This window comes from Nerophis ophidion, linkage group LG09 (genome assembly GCF_033978795.1).
Source record: "Nerophis ophidion isolate RoL-2023_Sa linkage group LG09, RoL_Noph_v1.0, whole genome shotgun sequence".
In the NCBI taxonomy this organism is placed as follows: Eukaryota; Metazoa; Chordata; class Actinopteri; order Syngnathiformes; family Syngnathidae; genus Nerophis; species Nerophis ophidion.
In genome coordinates this window covers 75,565,473-75,586,082 of record NC_084619.1, presented here as the reverse complement: position 1 = coordinate 75,586,082, position 20,610 = coordinate 75,565,473, and the positions used below count along the sequence as shown (strand labels likewise).

The 20,610-nt window shown below is 40.2% G+C and overlaps 1 protein-coding gene across 5 annotated transcripts in view; it reads right to left on the bottom strand.

Annotated features, from left to right (window-relative positions):
• pcdh15a (protocadherin-related 15a) overlaps positions 1–20,610 on the bottom strand; it is a 564,893-nt gene that overhangs the window by 165,911 nt on the left and 378,372 nt on the right. For all 5 annotated transcript variants that reach the window (XM_061911787.1, XM_061911785.1, XM_061911784.1 and 2 more), the window contains 2 exons: positions 17,081–17,212; positions 3,942–4,247 (listed from right to left, as the gene is read on the bottom strand). In XM_061911787.1, the coding sequence (XP_061767771.1) occupies positions 3,942–4,247; positions 17,081–17,212 (438 nt within the window). The remainder of the gene's footprint in view (positions 1–3,941; positions 4,248–17,080; positions 17,213–20,610) is intronic.

Genomic DNA, 20,610 nt, shown 5'->3' with positions numbered 1-20,610 from the left:
ATCGCCACTTTATAAATGCATTCATTCTTTGAAATAACAGCATCCAACTTATATTTAATAAACAATTTTATCTTCCAATCCACCCCCAAAAAACAAACACAAATCTAATCATCTTTTCACTGCTCAGGTGTCTTTCCAGCTTTTTTGTATCTGGCCCTCCAGGAGATGAATGTCCCAGCACAAGTGTCACTCATACCCTTCACCCTCCTCTTCACCTTCTTCTTCCCCCACAATTTGTCAGCCACAATACGCCCGCAATTACTCATCCTTCCTCTCCGCCATCCGCAATGTTTCCTCGACGTCTCGTCACAGCCATAAACAAAAATGTGCACTGACATTTTTAGTTAAATCCACCCAAAGACAGACTCGGTTGGTTATGCAAAACCTTTTGAACAAGTTTTTAATTTTTTTTTTTTTCCCAGCGACAAACACTCGTTATATAGAATCAACGGACATAATTAACCTCATGAGAAGCGGAGCAACATTCAACAACCCGAAAAGGTCACAATTTTTAAAACAAGCGACACTCTCGTGAAAACCAAATACACCTGCGCAGATGCACTCCGAGCATGTTTCGCTTTTTCTTTGGCTTTTTTGGGCAGCAGGAGGTGGCAAAGTTGAGTCATGCCACTAATGTTTTGTTGTTGTAGTAAAGTTGTCCGTCATGGCTGCTCAGTGCAAAATGGCTAAACTACAGCAATAATGCAAGAAGAATGAGAGGATGTATACTGCAAAGTCAGCAGTATTAAGCAAATTATATTGCATGCAAAATAACTATATATATATATATATATATATATATATATATATATATATATATATATATATATATATATATATATATATATATATATATATATATATATAGGCCAAAAGTTTGGACACACCTTCTCATTTAATGCATTTTCTTGACTATTTACATTGTAGATTGTCACTGAAGGCATCAAAACTATGACACCTGTAATATGAAAAACCCTTTCAGGTGACTACCTCTATATATATATATATATATATATATATATATATATATATATATATATATATATATATATATATATATATATATATATATATGTATATGTATATATATATATATATATATATATATATATACACATATATATACATATATATATATATACATATATATATATATATATATATATATACATATATATACATATATATATATATACATATATATATATATATATATATATATATATACATATACATATATATATATATATATATATATATATATATATATATATATATATATATATATATATATATATATATATATATATATATATATATATATATATATATATATATATATATGTACACATTATTTCAAACACTGCAAAAGCTAAATTTTAAAAAGGTAGGCAAGAATACATTTCAGTAAAAATAAAAAATAAAAAAGGGTAAATAAACTACCTATTTTGAGACCAGTATGATCTTTTTTTCATGTTAGACTTATTTTAGGTAATATGGAACAAAAAATATCAAAATTATTACTCCAAATAAGCAAAATAATCAGAATTAAAACAAGTTAAAAAGTGTTAAGTTATTGGCAGAATTAGTTTATTTGAATGTGTTATCTGACATTTTAGTACATTTTTCATAAGACAAAAAAAAAATGGCATGAAAAAAGATGAGAAAAAAAGACAACAAATAAATAAATATTGCAGACCTTTTTTCAGTTTTTTTGCTTTCCAATAAAAACGTTAAAATGTTTAAAAAAAGATATTTAACAAATGTTTTAAAATGTTTGTAGTTTGACTGTGGTACAGACTATTATAATTCCTGATATTTCCAACACTGCAAAAGCTTAATTCAAACATGTAGATTATATTTTTTTTAAATAATAAAAATGATTAAACAACTTATTTCAAACCATTTTTTTTTTTACTTATTTTGAGTAATATGTTCAAACACATCTGAGATATTCATTCAAAATGGAAACAAAATCTGAAATAAGGTAGTGTAAATGATGTTTTTTCCTCTGATATTTCAGTATATTATAATATCCATAAAACGATAAGAAATGTATCTGCTTTGTTAGTGAAAAATATGTAGTGCAGACTTTGATTTCATTTTTTGATAACAGTGTGTAGTTCCTTTTTACTGCCGCCTGCCATTAAGTGGCATTAAAATGTTATTTCCAACATCGCCTGTAGTGTTTACAAAAGTTTGATAAGGTTAGCAGTTTGACTTTTCTTAAATGATAATAATAATACAAATAATATATTTTATTTGTAGAAAAGCACTTTACATTGTGAAGTGAATTATATTTTTATAGCGCTTTTCTCTAGTGACTCAAATCGCTTTACATAGTGAAACCCAATATCTAAGTTCCATTTAAAGCAGTGTGGGTGGCACTGGGAGCAGGTGGGTAAAGTGTCTTGCCCAAGGACACAACGGCAGTGACTAGGATGGCGGAAGCGGGAATCGAATTTGCAACCCTCAAGTTGCTGGCACGGCCACTCTACCAACCGAGCTATGCCGTCCACATTGGACAAACAACCTCAAAGTGCTACAGTGTATTGAAAAAAATAAAAATAAAAAGATGATAAAAATAAATACAAATAAAAACTAGAACAGCCTAATAGCTAGAACTAGTATGCATATGTCTAAAAAAAAAAGGCTTTTGTAGAAAGAAGGGTTTTTAAGCCTTTTGTAAAAGCTTTGACAGTCTGTGGTGCCCTCAGGTGGTCAGGGAGAGCATTCCATAAAGCCCGGTCTCCCATTGTTCGTAGGTTTGTCCTCAGAGGTTGGAGGAGGTTAGCCTGTCCGGAGTGGAGGTGTCGTGTGGAGGATTTGGGTTTGAGTCGTAGAGGGGAGGCACTGGTGGGTGAGTAGGGAGACTTTGTACTCAATCCAGAGTGGAACAGGAATTCAGTGAAGGGATTTGAGAATTGGTATCATCAGGATCCTTTTGGTGGTTTTATATTGATTTAATTTTGGTTTTATTCAGTCATTGGTGCAGCTAAGGATGGTATTTGAATCTAGTTTTTAATATTTTTTGTGCATCCATCCATCTATTTCTACCGCTTATTCCCTTTTGGGGTCGCGGGGGGCACTGGCGCCTATCTCAGCTACAATCGGGCGGAAGGCGGGGTACACCCTGGACAAGTCGCCACTTCATCGCAGGGCTATTTTTTGTGCAGCACTTTGGAAGTTTTCTTGTTTAAATGTGCTATATGGGCGGCATAGCTCGGTTGGTAGAGTGGTCGTGTCAGCAACTTGAGGGTTGCAGGTTCAATTCCCGCTTCTGCCATCTTAGTCACTGCCGTTGTGTCCTTGGGCAAGACACTTGACCCACCTGCTCCCAATGCCACCCACACTTAGATATTGGGTTTCACTATGTAAAGAGCTTTGAGTCACTAGAGAAAAGTGCTATATAAATATAATTCACTTCACTTCACAGAATAAAAACGTTAATTATTGCTCAGTTTGCTAAACTGATTGACTTTAACACTGAATATAAAAAAAGCAACGCTTATATAACTTAACAGTGCAAAATCAACTTTTAAGAAACAAACGAAAGAATATCAATGGCATATTAAATAAAATGAAAATTAAAAAAATGGTGGTAGCGTCCAGGACGAGTTAGTGCTGCAAGGGTTTCAGGGTATTTGTTCTATTGTGTTTATCTTGTGAATATTCTCCCGAAATGTGTGTTGTCATTTTTGTTTGGTGTGGGCTCACAGTGTGGCGCATATTTGTAACAGTGTTAAAGTTGTTTACACGGCCACCTTCAGTATGGGTGTTGACCAAGTATGCGTTGCTATATAAATATAATTCACTTCACTTCACGATATAAACAAAGTGGACTGGATTGGATTATTTCAAATTTGCATTTTCTCTGAGGAAAGTTTACAGACTTTCAAGTCGAAGTGTATCCCGCGTCTTAAAGTCCCGTGAACACTTACGCTGAGCGTCAGGATGACCGTCCCCACGGGGCTGTTCTCCGGCACGCTCACCGCGTACGCCTGCTGAGAGAAGACGGGGCTGTTGTCGTCGATATCCTTCACCTCCACCGTCAGGGTCAAGGTGGTGCGCCGGGGGTCCACCGCCCCGTCCGAGGCTTCCACCACCAGCTCGTAGCGGCTCCTGAGCTCCCGGTCCAGCGGGACCCGGGTGTAGATGCTGCCGTTGGCGCTGATTACGAACAAGTCAGGATGATTCACGATGCGGTAGTGAACTTGGCCATTAGCCCCCGCATCTGGATCCGTGGCCTGCGGCGATAAAACACAAGAGGGGGTTTGGCTATTAGAAAGATGAATTATTACCCTTGTGCGCCCGCTGCATGGATGCATGTAGAAATGATTGTATGCCTAACCGGAGGTCTCATGCCTCCCGATTAAATCATCTGCTATCTGAAAGTGGCAGACTTTGGTTTCCCCACCCGGGGTTAAAAGGTGGCCGGGCGACGAGGAGGGTGACTGTGCTCGTTTACACGGAGCGTGAAACACGACCTGAACCGTCGGATGTTTGTCAGCTGATGATGCAATGTCGGCAGCCTACGGCGGCGCTGAGAGAGACCAGCAGGAAAAGAGTCAGGATTAAAAACTGTCCACAAAGGAGTGAACAAATTGCGAGAACTATCTTTTCAGAATCAGAATCAGAGTAAGAACGGGTTCACAAACTAGGAATTTTTCTTGGTGCAACATAACACACATATAACAGCATCCATCCATCCATCCATCCATCTTCTTCCGCTTATCCGAGGTCGGGTCGCGGGGGCAGCAGCCTAAGCAGGGAAGCCCAGACTTTTCTCTCCCCCGCTACTTCATCCAGATCCTCCCGGGGGATCCCGAGGCGTTCCCAGGCCAGCCGGGAGAGATAGTGGATCGACTGGGGACATCTCTGCACTGCTGACCTGCCTCCGCTTGGGATATTTTCCTGCTGGCTCCGCTGTGAACGGGACTCTCGCTGCTGTGTTGGATCCGCTTTGGACTGGACTCTTGCGGCTGTGTTGGATCCATTATGGATTGAACTTTCACAGTATCATGTTAGACCCGCTCAACATCCATTGCTTTCCTCCCCTCCAAGGTTCTCATAGTCATCATTGTCACCGACGTCCCACTGGGTGTGAGTTTTCCTTGCCCTTATGTGGGCCTACCGAGGATGTCGTAGTGGTTTGTGCAGCCCTTTGAGACACTAGTGATTTAGGGCTATATAAGTAAACATTGATAGTCTTCCCAACGTGTCATTGGTCTTTCCCGTGGCCTCCTACCGGTTAGACGTGCCCTAAACACCTCCCTAGGGAGGCGTTCGGGTGGCATCCTGACCAGATGCCCGAACCACCTCATCTGGCTCCTCTCCATGTGGAGGAGCAGCGGCTTTACTTTGAGTTCCTCCCGGATGGCAGAGCTTCTCACCCTATCTCTTAGGGAGGAAACTCATTTGGGCCGCTTGTACCCGTGATCTTATCCTTTCGGTCATGACCCAAAGCTCATGACCATAGGTGAGGATGGGAACGTAGATCGACCGGTAAATTGAGAACTTTGCCTTCCGGCTCAGCTCCTTCTTCACCACAACGGATCGATACAACGTCCGCATTACTGAAGACGCCGCACCGATCCGCCTGTCGATCTCACGATCCACTCTTCCCTCACTCGTGAACAAGACTCCTAGGTACTTGAACTCCTCCACTTGGGGCAGGGTCTCCTCCCCAACCCGGAGATGGCACTCCACCCTTTTCCGGGCGAGAACCATGGACTTGAACTTGGAGGTGCTTGGAGTCGCTTCACACTCGGCTGCGAACCGATCCAGTGAGAGCTGAAGATCCTGGCCAGATGAAGCCATCAGGACCACATCGTCTGCAAAAAGCAGAGACCTAATCCTGCAGCCACCAAACCAGAACCACTCAAAGCCCTGACTGCGCCTAGAAATTCTGTCCATAAAAGTTATGAACAGAATCGATGACAATGGGCAGCCTTGGCGGAGTCCAACTCTCACTGGAAACTACCGACAATGCAGACATCTAACACAGAAAAGGGTAATAAAATAGAGCTAAAAGTGAGCTGTTAGATATTGTTATTGTTCATGTCACTAATGGCTGAGGGTAAAAAACTGTTTAGGAGGCGGGAGATGTGGGTCTGGATGGACTGTAGTCTCCAGCCTGAGGGGAGAGGGGAGAATAGTTAATGTCCAGGGTGAGAAGAGTCAGCTGTGATCCGACCCACACGCCTCCTGGTCCTGGAGGAGAACAGGTCCTGGAGGGGTAGGAGCTTGCAGCCAATCACCTTTTCAGCAGCACGTATCATGCGCCGCAGTCGATGCTTGTCCTGGACTGTGGCGCCTGGTAACCACACGGTGATGGAGGAGGTGCAGACGGACTCGATGGTGGTTGTGTAAAACTGCACCAGCATCTCGGTCGGAACCTTGAGTTTCCTCAGCTGCCACAGGAAGTACATCCTCTGCTGGGCCTTCTTGATGAGGGAGCTAATGGTCGGCTCCCACTTGAGGTCCTGGGTGATGCTGGTGCCCAAGAAACGGAAGGAGTCCACAATGGAGACGGGGGTGGGAGAGTCGCTCAGGGTGAGGAGGGAAGGTGGGGCTGTGACTTTCCTGAAGTCCATGATCATCTCCACTGTTCTCTGGGCGTTCAGTTCCAGGTTTTTAACAAGCTCTTTCAAATGTTCTTGTACTCAGACAATATTTTCGGTATATTTAGATGGAATCTTTACTGGACATGTTTGGACTGTCGTATGCAGTTTTCTTCAGAAGGGTCACCTGACCACTGTGATCAGCTGTTCTTACAGGCGTGGCCAACCAGGCAGACCTGTCAAGTCTACCTGGTTGGCTTGATGGTTAATAGGGGAGGGAGTCCAATGCACCCTCATCCCGATTGATGGTTTCTTTGGACCACTTCCTTAGTTTGATCGCCTGCTTAATCCATCGTTTGAATTTGTTACTTTCTGTGCCGATGATTTTGCCGTTGTCTCGGTGCATGATGTGGTTGTTCATTTTGCAACGATCTGGTCCTGTTCGGATTTTTGGTTTTAAGCTGGATCGGTTCGCAGCCGAGTGTGAAGCGACCGGAATGAGAATCAGCACCTCCAAGTCCGAGTCCGTGGTTCTCGCCCGAAAAGGGTGGAGTGCCATCTCCGGGTTGGGGAGGGGACCCTGCCCCAAGTGGAGGAGTTCAAGTACCTAGGAGTCTTGTTCACGAGTGAGGGAAGAGTGGATCGTGAGATCGACAGGCGGATCGGTGCGGCGTCTTCAGTAATGCGGACGTTGTACCGGTCCGTTGTGGTGAAGAAGGAGCTGAGCCGGAAGGCAAAGCTCTCAATTTACCGGTCGATCTACGTTCCCATCCTCACCTATGGTCATGAGCTTTGGGTCATGACCGAAAGGATAAGATCACGGGTACAAGCGGCCCAAATGAGTTTCCTCCGCCGTGTGGTGGGTCTCTCCCTTAGAGATAGGGTGAGAAGCTCTGCCATTCGGGAGGAACTCAAAGTAAAGCCGCTGGTCCTTCACATCGAGAGGAGCCAGATGAGGTGGTTCGGGCATCTGGTCCGGATGCCACCCGAACGCCTCCCTAGGGAGGTGTTTAGGGCACGTCCAACCGGTAGGAGCCCACGGGGAAGACCCAGGACACGTTGGGAAGACTATGTCTCCCGGCTGGCCTGGGAACGCCTCGGGATCCCCCGGGAAGAGCTGGACGAAGTGGCTGGGGAGAGGGAAGTCTGGGTTTCCCTGCTTAGGATGTTGCCCCCGCGACCCGACCTCGGATAAGCGGAAGATGATGGATGGATGGAAGCTTCTTTCTTCAGTTGTCTCCCCAGCCGCTTCGTCCAACTCCTCCTGGGGGATCCCGAGGCATTTCCAGGCCAGTCGGAAATGCCAAAGTTTGAAAACCCTCTTCCGTGGTTTACAAGTCTCCCGTTTTGGGAGATATACGCACTGACTCACAAATACGGTCCCCGGCAGTAAAGAGTCCCAAATACACCTCATTTTCCCTCCTGACCCTGGAGAAACGTTCCGAAAAACCGACTATCGGTAATTACATAGAACAACAACGGCAGAAAGCGATACATATTTGAACGAGCAGCACATTTCAAAACTGAAGGCGTTTGCCTTAAGGCTGACAGCAGCTGTTGTGTGTTTGATCTGATCCAGAACACCATCCATTAGAGCCAGGATTTTTGTTTTTTGGATTCTAACGCTCTTGCATATTCACACAGACTTCAGGCTCAATCCAGCGAGCCGAGACAAGCGCTCGCTTGGTTTGAGGCGCACTCTGGTGAATAATCACACACGGGTTCAAAAGGGCAACACATCGGTTGGACGAACTCGACTTTTCGTCACAGCGGAACAACAATGGACATAATGCCGCAACATACCATTCTTCAAGTAACGACAAATTATACAACGGGGGGAGAAAAATCAGTCGCGGATGCTCATCATTTTCACTAGACGTTGTTTCTAAATCACAGTAAATATGACAATAAATAAATTAACCACAAATACAGAAGCCCGTTAATATATTCATGCAGTAACAATTTGACAATAACCCCCCCAATATTTTATATATATATTTATATTTATATATTAAAGTTAAAGTTAAAGTACTGATGGTAGTCACACATATACTAAGTGTGGTGAAATCCGTCCTCTGCATTTGACTCATCCCCTTGTTCACCCCCTGGGAGGTGAGGGGAGCAGTGAGCAGCAGCGGTGGCCACGCCCCGGAATCATTTGTGCTGATCCAACCCCCAATTCCAAGCCTTGATGCTGAGTACCAAACACGGAGGTAATGGCAACCATTTTTATAGTCTTTGGTATGACTCGGCTGGGGTTTGAACTCACAACCTACCCATCTCAGGGCGGACACTCTATATTTATATGAGCTTTAGGAACTATCCGTGCTTTAAAAAAATCACTGCATCGTTCAGATACTGACACTTTTAATGAAAAATACAACAAGAGTCGGTAACTTCTGGTTGTATTTAACCATTCTTTGCCGTAGTACAGTAAGTTGCTACTTTCTCCTACGCTTTTAGCCTGCGGCTTAATAAACGGTGCAACTAATTCATGCATTTTTCTTTGCTGACGACCATGGATAGTGGATGTAACATAATATTGTGAGAGTCCAGTCCATAGTGGATCTAACATAATATTGTGAGAGTCCAGTCCATAGTGGATCTAACATAATAGTGTGAGAGTCCAGTCCATAGTGGATCTAACATAAGAGTGTGAGAGTCCAGTCCATAGTGGATCTAACATAATATTGTGAGAGTCCAGTCCATAGTGGATCTAACATAATAGTGTGAGAGTCCAGTCCATAGTGGATCTACCATAATAGTGTGAGAGTCCAGTCCATAGTGGATCTAACATAATATTGTGAGAGTCCAGTCCATAGTGGATCTAACATAATATTGTGAGAGTCCAGTCCATAGTGGATCTAACATAATAGTGAGAGTCCAGTCCATAGTGGATCCAACATAATAGTGAGAGTCCAGTCCATAGTGGATCTAACATAATAGTGAGAGTCCAGTCCATAGCAGATCTAACATGAAAGTGATAGTCCAGTCCATAGTGGATCTAACATAATAGTGTGAGAGTCCAGTCCATGGTGGATCTAACATAATAGTGTGAGTCAAGTCCATAGTGGATCTAACATAATAGTGTGAGAGTCCAGTCCATAGTGGATCTAACATAATAGTGTGAGAGTCCAGTCCATAGTGGATCTAACATAATATTGTGAGAGTCCAGTCCATAGTGGATCTAACATAATATTGTGAGAGTCCAGTCCATAGTGGATCTAACATAATATTGTGAGAGTCCAGTCCATAGTGGATCTAACATAATAGTGTGAGAGTCCAGTCCATAGTGGATCTAACATAATAGTGTGAGAGTCCAGTCCATAGTGGATCTAACATAATATTGTGAGAGTCCAGTCCATAGTGGATCTAACATAATATTGTGAGAGTCCAGTCCATAGTGGATCTAACATAATAGTGAGAGTCCAGTCCATAGTGGATCCAACATAATAGTGAGAGTCCAGTCCATAGTGGATCTAACATAATAGTGAGAGTCCAGTCCATAGCAGATCTAACATGAAAGTGATAGTCCAGTCCATAGTGGATCTAACATAATAGTGTGACAGTCCAGTCAATGGTGGATCTAACATAATAGTGAGAGTCAAGTCCATAGTGGATCTAACATAATAGTGTGAGAGTCCAGTCCATAGTGGATCTAACATAATAGTGTGAGAGTCCAGTCCATAGTGGATCTAACATAATATTGTGAGAGTCCAGTCCATAGTGGATCTAACATAATAGTGTGAGAGTCCAGTCCATAGTGGATCTAACATAATAGTGTGAGAGTCCAGTCCATAGTGGATCTAACATAATATTGTGAGAGTCCAGTCCATAGTGGATCTAACATAATATTGTGAGAGTCCAGTCCATAGTGGATCTAACATAATAGTGTGAGAGTCCAGTCCATAGTGGATCTAACATAATAGTGAGAGTCCAGTCCATAGTGGATCTAACATAATAGTGAGAGTCCAGTCCACAGTGGCTCTAAGATAATAGTGTGAGAGTCTAGTCCATAGTGGATCTAACATAATAGTGAGAGTCCAGTCCATAGTGGATCTAACATAATTGTGTGAGAGTCCAGTCCATAGTGGATCTAACATAATATTGTGAGAGTCCAGTCCATAGTGGATCTAACATAATAGTGTGAGAGTCCAGTCCATAGTGGATCTAACATAATAGTGAGAGTCCAGTCCATAGTGGATCTAACATAATAGTGTGAGTCCAGTCCATAGTGGATCTAACATAATTGTGTGAGAGTCCAGTCCATAGTGGATCTAACATAATAGTGTGAGAGTCCAGTCCATAGTGGATCTAACATAATAGTGTGAGAGTCCAGTCCATAGTGGATCTAACATAATAGTGTGAGAGTCCAATCCATAGTGGATCTAACATAATAGTGTGAGAGTCCAGTCCATAGTGGATCTAACATAATAGTGTGAGAGTCCAGTCCATAGTGGATCTAACATAATAGTGTGAGAGTCCAGTCCATAGTGGATCTAACATAATAGTGTGAGAGTCTAGTCCATAGTGGATCAAATTCATCTTGAGCAGGGACAGGTCAGCATCACAGAGACGTCCCTAACTTAAGCACAGATGAGTGGTCCACCCTGGGTCCAGACTTTGGACAGCTAGCGCAACATCTGTGGTCACCGAACCTGTGCCAGTACATGCTACTTTCCTCAAAGGTCGTGTCAGTTTTGATACGGCCAATGATCAGGTCGATGGTCAATTTTGTTACTGGCAAATATCACTCGAAATGGATACTAAGGGGAATTAAGGTAAAACTGTTACCAAGTTTTTGACAAATAAATTAAGTGCATCCAAGATTTTTTTTTTTTAGATGTGTTTCTCAAGGACATTCTGACAGTAATATTACATTAAGAATATCAGGCTCTTTTTTTTAACTTAATTTAAATCATGCAAGTGAGTAATAACGTGATTAATCTGAATTAATCCAAATTGAAAATAGTGATGTTAAAAAGTGTGATTCATGTGGTTAAAAAATAATAATAATAATAATCTGACAGCACTCATCTAAATATTTATGAATCTCACAGTCAGGTTCAAACACTGATGACATCTTTTAAACAGGACAAGACGCAAAGAATCAAACAGAGACAATAAAATTTGGCTCAATTTGAGGAGAAACGTCTGGTCTGTACTTTTGTACGCTCTGGTGAAAGTTTGCCTGCCTCCTCCTTTAGTTGGACTTTCCCTGACCACATGTCAACAGCTGCTTCCAAAGGGACGGGGTTGTAAACAATTCACAGAAAAGGTGGTAAAACAGTTCGAAGAAGAGATTTTGTAAAGTAGTCCAAAAAGAGGTCGTCTGAAACTTGGGAGGATCCTGCTTTCTCTCTGCTTTGTAGTTCTTGGGTTAAAACAATATATTTCTGTTGATTACAAAACATGAAGGAAACAGAAACACCTTCAAGTTGCTTACACCCGCCACAGTGGAGTTTTACAAGTCTTCTTCTTGGTAGGATCAAAGACGGCTTTTAGTCTCCTCACCGGGCACTCAATGTAACAACTTTTTTGTGATCACTTAAAAGCAATTATTCTAACACTCACTATTTGTTTATGTGTTTGCTTCTGATGCAACATGTACTAAACTTCTGATATATTGTGTAATAAACACTCTACAGCAGGGGGGTCCAAACTTTTTCCACTGAGGGCCGCACACTGAAAAATCAAAGCAAGCGGGGGCCATTTTGATATTTTTTATGTTAAAAACCAATATATGTACAAAGAAATATACACTTGGGCCTCCACTCAGGGTTGATCCCGGGGACCCTAAAGGGTTTTGGTCAAAAAAACGTGTAATTATTCAGTATATAACGTTATTAAAGATTTAAGTTGTATGCTCTTTTTGTCAAAGAAAACCCTGTTTTTTTATGGAAAAAAACCCACAAAATATGTAATATTTTCACCCAATAAAATTTTCAATTGGAATATTTGAGATTATATAATAATTGGAGCCTTAAAAAGGTCAATAACTCATAACAACATTGATTTCAATTCATTATTATTTTTTTAGGAATGACACTTAAAAAAAAATTACACAACAATTATTGGGGATCCAAAAGGGTCCTACTCATTAAAGTGATAAAAAAATAATTATAAATTGTATTAACTTTTTTACACAATAACCTCCAGATCAACTTCAGAGTATAAGTTTTATTGTTATTTATGTTTTTTGTTTGTATGTTTTAGGCCCTTTTTAAAACACATTAAAAAAAACAGCTTACTTTTTTTACATAGCAAACACAAAATATGCAACATTTCCCCCAAAGAATGTCTCAAAGTGGAATATTTAATGTGACGTTATTGGAGCCTTGATCAGGTCAATAATTCATAATGTCATTGATTTTGATTCATTATTATTTTTTAAAGAAAGAAACAGCCTGCATGGCAGCTTTGTGTTATTAAAAATAGTAAACGTTACAACATTTTCTTGTTACATTTCACCTGTTGGCTCTTTTATAACACTTTTTATGTTTTTTTTTTGGTTTTTTTTAAATAGTATTTTTACAATGTGCCTTTAAAAAAAATACCTGTGGGCCGCAGATGGCCCCCGGGCCGCACTTTGGACACCCCTGCTCTACAGTCACTTTATGACCTGTGGTCGCAGGTCATGTCTTATTCTGAGTTTGTTCATGTTTGGGTGTTTTTTGGTTCCAGTCTGGCATTCTTAATTTGGTTTCACTTCCTGTTTTGTGTGCGCTCACCTGCAGCAACGTCACTCGTGCCTGCGAGCGCTGGCATCATGCACCTGTTTGTCATCAGGACATATCTATTTAAGTTCACATGCTGCTATTTTCCTTTGTGGGAACATTAGGTTTTGTAGACGCCGTCTATGCTGAGACTTTTGTAGTCCTGCAGCATTCTGTTTAGTCATTTTGGAGTCTCTTTTGCCTTTGTAGCTGCATATCTTCCCCCTACACTTCTGGTGCACTTCCTAGCGGCTCCCGTCTTTTGTTTTGCCACTAATAAATACTTTTTTTCCTGCACGTTACCTCGTCTTGCCCTGGGTCCACAACCTCCGTCTCAATCATGCCAACCCGAGCATCCCATAAATTGTTTAATGTGTGGTAAAAGAAAAAATGTTTTGTTCCCGAAATGATCATTAAACTTGTTTTTGTGTTGGCGCACCATTACTGCAGGATGTTGTTTTTGCTGACGAGCAAAATAAATAAATAAAAAAACTTTAAAAAGGAAAAAAGGCAAAAAGTTACGTGAACCGCCGCACACCCACAGTGATGATGTTAGCTGACATCTTCCTGCAGGATGTGATAATGTGTCATTTTAATCGGATTTTTTTTATTAATGTCCAAAAGCAATTAAGGGGTTTGAAAAAGGGGGTAAAAATGAGCCCAGCCGTTAAAAAAATGAGTGTATGACCACCTTGACGCATTGTAAAGTTTTAAGAGCATCAATTAATGTTCTTGCTTCTCCTTGAAGTTTTAGCATCAGCATTTTATTTGAACTGTAGTTTTATAGTATGTCTTCTTATGCACCGTGTCCTTGATATATGATAGTGAGGAGCACACAAAAGCTTCTATTCTTGACATTTATGTATACTGTTTATGTATCTATATACACAAACTCACATACATACTGTATATTATATAAATATATATATATATGTATATATATATATATATATATATATATATATATATATATATATATATATATATATATATACATATATATATATACATATATATATATATATATATATATGTATATATATATATATATATATATATATATATATATATATATATATATATCTTGATTGGATTATCCAAAGAATAGTGCTCGATACCGTGGTAGAGCGCAATATGTAGGTGTGGGAAAAATCACAAGACTACTTCATCTGTACAGAACTGTTTCATGAGGGGGTTCCCTCAATCATCAGGATATTTTCTGATGATTGAGGGAGCCCCTCATGAAACAGTTCTGTACAGATGAAGTAGTCTTGTGATTTTTCCCACACCTACATACATATATATATACATATATATATATACACACACATTATATACATGTATATATATACATACATATATATATATATAAATATATATATATATATATATATATATATATATATATATATATATATATATATATATATATATATAGTAGATAATGAGCACTTGCTTTGATCTGATTAGCGAAACAGTGGAGGCCATTGTCTTTGTGCAAACAGACACACCACAGAGGGGGCGAGTACAAAGCCTCCTTGATCAAGCTCATCTGCAACATCGCCGTCTGAAAGCTCACTGCTTTCATGCACTTCTGCACTGTGTGAGTCAAGAAGGCCGGCGCTGGCGAGAGAGACGTCGTGAAGAGACGAGGAGAGTGCGAGTGGGGGAAGAGATGGAGGAGAAGGATGGGCGGGGCCAAGCACCAACCCAGCCGCCTTTGTGAGGACGTAGTTGGACCAGAGTCAGCAGGCGGCTGCAGCTCATGCAAACACAGCTTGCTTCCTTTCTGTCTTATTTCACACTTCATAAACCCACTGCTCTATCACCACTTAAAAATGTGGCGATGGAGACTCATGACCGGAAACGACCACATCCACTCTGTCCAAGTACTAATTAAAGCACTAATAGGAAAATGGCTGATGACAAAGTCGCGATACAGGTGGTACATTTCCAACAATATCAGCATACTTTATACCGCATGGTGATAGTTATATTGCAAGATGTATAATGTGGCATACTGCACAACAGCATAATAACACAATCAACAGTTATTTTATCATGATGAGAGCAGTCTTTAGTGTAGGTGAAGCTCATGTTCAGCTACTCTCTAACATTAAGTCTCCAATAACAGATAAAAGAATATAAATATGATACCTAACCCAAAAGCAGTGACATTGGCACGTTGTGTAAATGGTAAATAAAAACAGAATACAATGTTTTGCAAATCCTTTTCAACCTATATTCAATTGAATAGACTGTAAAGACAATATACTTAACGCCATTTACATAATGGATCGCTGGGCAGCGCCTGAAGAGCTGCAGCCGGCCACCGTGGCCCCCCACTCCCTCCCTTCTGTTGCAAGTCTGGACATGTATGAACATGTCATTTTTAGTTCTTATGTGTCTTGTGCATGTTAAAGAATTGACAATAAAAATAATCTTGAAATGTATGTATGTAAAATGTATATGTGCTTTGCTATGGAGTTTTTTCCCCCACTCTACAATGCATTCTTTTACTCATCCTTCCCCAGAGTTTACCTATTCCCCACTCTTTTAAGGGTCACCACTTTCGAAGCTTCAACAATTAGTTTCCTCCGTTCCCACACGTTTATTGAGTGTTGTTAAAAGAAAAGGTGATGTAACACAGTGTTGAACATGCCCTTTCCCAACTACTTTGGCATGTGTTGCAGCCATGAAATTCAAAGTTAATTATCATTTGCAAAAAATATATAAAGTGTATGAGTTTGAACATCAAATATGTTGTCTTTGTAGCATATTCAACTGAATATGGCTTGAAAAGGATTTGCAAATCATTGTATTCTGTTTATATTTACATCTAACACAATTTCCCAACTCATATGAAAACGGCGTTTGTATAAATAAAAAAATTCCGCCAGGCATTCTTCCTGGGACGAGGGAGTACAAAAGGCCCCTCACTAGATATTGTTCATTTTTTATTCCGCCGATCGCAAATAAGTTAAAAAAAGGCAAATATCAGCCCCCGGTCCCATGATTGAGATGGAAACATCTGTAGTAAGTGAAGTGAAGTGAATTATATTTATATAGCGCTTTTCTCTAGTGACTCAAAGCGCTTTACATAGTGAAACCCAATATCTAAGTTCCATTTAAACCAGTGTGGGTGGCACTGGGAGCAGGTGGGTAAAGTGTCTTGCCCAAGGACACAACGGCAGTGACTAGGAAGGTGGGAGCAGGGATCGAACCTGGAACCCTCAAGTTGCTAGCACAGCCACTCTACCAACCGAGCTATACCGCCCCAGTAACAATTAGTAACAATTATACATAAAACTTGTAAACATCTGCATAAAAGGACCGAGACTTAATAAAAGACAATATTCAGTTCAACACCAATCAATGTTTTTCTTCTGAAGAAAAACCTCACATTATCTCTTTAGGTACAAAAAGCAACCCTTAAAATGTTAAAGAAAATGCACGACAAGTTTTAGCTTATAATAATTAATTTTGAGATTAATTTCCTATTAAAATGCGAAAAGGCTTGTTGGATGTCTCGATAAGGGGATTAGGCGATGAAACCATGACCAATTGGTTTTATTGCTTCAGCTACAATTTTGTGGCTATTCAAGATCATTTCCATGTATCTTTTAATTGTTTTATCAATGGACTGGGACTAATTAATCGAAACCAGTGGAAAAAAAAACTGATGATCGTGCTGGAAAAGTCTGTGACACAATGTTTGGTACATTTAAAGGTCTTTGGAACGATGCTGGGATCGAAATAAAGCAATGGTGACGGAAAAAGCAACAATTACTTTTTACTCACCTTGACTTGTCCCACGAACAGATTGGCCTTCTCTTCTTGGACCGTGAAGTTCAAGGGCGCCGCGGCGTCTTCAAATTCTGGATCATTGTCGTTGACGTCGGTCACGACGACGCCGACGGTCGTGGTGGACGTCTGAGGGGGGAGAAGGAGGCATGAGGAAGTGCGGAGGGAAAAAATGTCGCTCTCCTTGACTACACGGTCATTTTATTCAGGTTCGGATTCAGAAGTACTCTGTTAATCCCCGAGGGGAAATTACATTTTCAGCACAATGCCATTCAAAAACAGACAAACATTACAGGGAGACAGAAATAGGATCGCTGAGGGTTCTGCCAACCTACACTATAAAGGTGAGGAACAGGTAAGTTGGGAAGGGGGAGGGCTACAAAAATGTTCAGTCAAAGGCTGGACTCCAGGGAGGGAGTCCAGACTGAGGCCAAGAAAAAAAAATGTCTCATAGTAATAGCACAGATAAACATGTTACATAGAATCAACAAGACTTGCAACAGAGGGAAAGGAGTGGGAGCTACAGAGGAGGGCTCCGGCCATCCATCGCCGCTGAGGGATTTATCTAGTATTTGGCACCATAGAGCGGCAACTGGGCCAATGTTATAATCACGTTACATTTACTTAGGTTACTTTTTGGATAAAATGTACCTGTCAGAGTAGTTTGAATGCAACATACTTTTTTTACTTTCACTTGAGTATTCTTGTTTAAAATAAACAACTTTTACTTAGTCACATTTGAATTTCATTCCAATCGCGTCAGTTATTTATAAAATATATATTTACCTTAATTTACTGAAATGTGGACATTTCCCAAACAATATTTTACAACACAAATACAACGTTGAAAAAACATGCTTTTAGACGTTTATTCAATGTTGGGTTCTGACCTTGATTTGACTATTGAAATTTGGTCATTTCCCAACCAATATTCTACAACACAAAACGTTGAAACAATGTTCTTTTTGACGACATTTGATCAATGTCAAGTTGTGTCGTTGATTTGATCGTTGACATTTGGTCATTTCCCAACCAATATTCCACAACATAAATACAACGTTGAAACAACCTGCTTTTTGACAACGTTTAATCAATGTCAATTTTTAACGACAATCTGTCTGTTTAAATTTGGTCATTTCCCAACCCTGATTTTAAAATCCAAAAAAAACATGCTTTTTGACAACGTTTATTCAATGTTGGGTTCTGACGTTGATTTGACCGTTGAATTTTGGTCATTTCCCAACTAATATTCTACAGCAGTGGTCCCCAACCTTTTTGTAGCTGCGGACCGGTCAACGCTTGAAAATTTGTCCCACGGACCGCAGGCAGGTTTTTAATTTAATTTTTTGTCATAAATCAATCAATCAATCAATCAATCAATGTTTACTTATATAGCCCTAAATCACAACGTCATATACTAATGTGAGCTTTTTAAACATAAGACCATTGTCTCCCAAAACGTTATTAGTTAGTGAGGTCATTAGAGACAACAATCTTAACGAAACCTGGCTCAGACCAGACATTTTTTTTGCACCGAATGAGGCATCTCCTCCTAACTACACGAATGCACATATTGCCCGTCCCCTGAAAAGAAGTGAGGGTGAGTGGTGGAGGGGTCGCACTAATATACAATGAAAACCTTACTCCCAACCTATGTAATAAATATAAATCATGTGTGCTTACGGACTGTATCTCTGCAGACTGTATTGATCTATATTGATATATAATGTATATATTTTGTTTTTTATGTTGTTTTAATACAAACGTAATTTAAAAAAAATATATATATATTTTTTATTTTTTTTATCTCTTGTGAGGCCCGGTACTAATTGGTCCGCGGCCCGGTGGTTGGGGACGTGAATTGAAGTGAAGTGAATTATATTTATATAGCGCTTTTCTCAAGTGAATCAAAGCGCTTTACATAGTGAAACCCAATATCGAAGTTACATTTAAAGCAGTGTGGGTGGGGACTGGGAGCAGGTGGGTAAAGTGTCTTGCCCAAGGACACAACGGCAGTGACTAGAATGGCAGAAGCGGGAATCGAACCTGCAACCCTCAAGTTGCTGGCACGGCCACTCCACCAACCGAGCTATCAATCTGTCAATCCTTTCAGTGTCCGGGCCAGGTAAGGTTCCCCGTGTTGAGTCTAATTAACCCTTCAGTCAATTCCTTTAAGTTTCAGCTTTGCAACCATACTCCCCCCGGAACCCAAAGACTTTGGTTTCCCGTTGTAGACCACTGACTGGTCTACAACACAAATACAATGTTGAAAAAAAATTTTTATGTCGTTTATTGAACGTCAGGTTTTAACGTTGATTTAACCGTTGAAATTTGGTCGTTTCCCAACCAATATTCTGAAACCCCAAAACAACGTGGAAACACCATGCTTTATTCAATGTTGGGTTCTGACCTTGATTTGACTATTGAATGTTGGTCATTTCCCAAACAATATTCTAAAACCCAAATACAAAGTGGAAACGTTCAATCAATGTATGGACATTGATTCGATCTTTGAATTTTGGTCATTTCCCAACCAACATCGTGGACGTCAACCTTGTCTCAATTTACAAATAGGACTATTTTGCAGCATTGTTTCAAAGTCGGTTTTAAAGGACATGAACGTTCAATCACAGTCAACGTATCGATGTCTTGTGCCTGCTGGGACCGGACACTTTTCCATCCTGGGAAACGCTGGAGACAGAGGTAGCGCTTTAGTAAGCAAGAGGTTATGTTTGTGCCAGGGTTTGTTAGCAACTCAATACCTTATGGACGGACTTTGATTAACGTATTGAACTTTCTTATCTACTCCGATCACACGTCTGCCGCATGCGTCGTCCTCTTCTACCCTTTACTGCGTTCCACCCCCACCTTCCAGTCCTGCACTCTAGTGTCAGCCTGTGCAGGGGATTATGGGAAATGAAGCTTATTTTCTGACCAGCCATTGCAAAAGCCTGAGAAAATAACTACGCTATGTTTTCATGTTATACTATCAGACGTCACAGCATTATTGTGAGGATTTAAAAAAAATCACAAAACCTTTACACCCATAATTTAAAAAAAAAATATATATATATATATATAACAATCAAATACATACCCAACAGGCACAATACATTGATTCAAGGTTGATAATCCATACATGCTTTTTAAAACTGACTTTGAAACAATGTTGCAACAAACAAAACCCAAAACCAGTGAAGTTGACACCTTGTGTAAATGGTAAACAAAAACAGAATTTAACCCTTTTCAACCAATATTCAACTGAATGGACTGCAAAGACAAGATACTTAACGTTCGAACTGGAAAGCTTTGTTATTTTTTGCAAACATTAGCTCATTTGAAATTTGATGCCTGCGTCATGCTACAAAAAAGCTGGCACAAGTGGCAAAAAAAGAAATACAAAGTTGAGGAATGCTCATCAAACACTTATTTGGAACATCCCACAGGTGTGCAGGCTAACTGTGAACAGGTGGGTGCCATCCATCCATCCATTTTCTACCGCTTATTCCCTTTCGGGGTCACGGGGG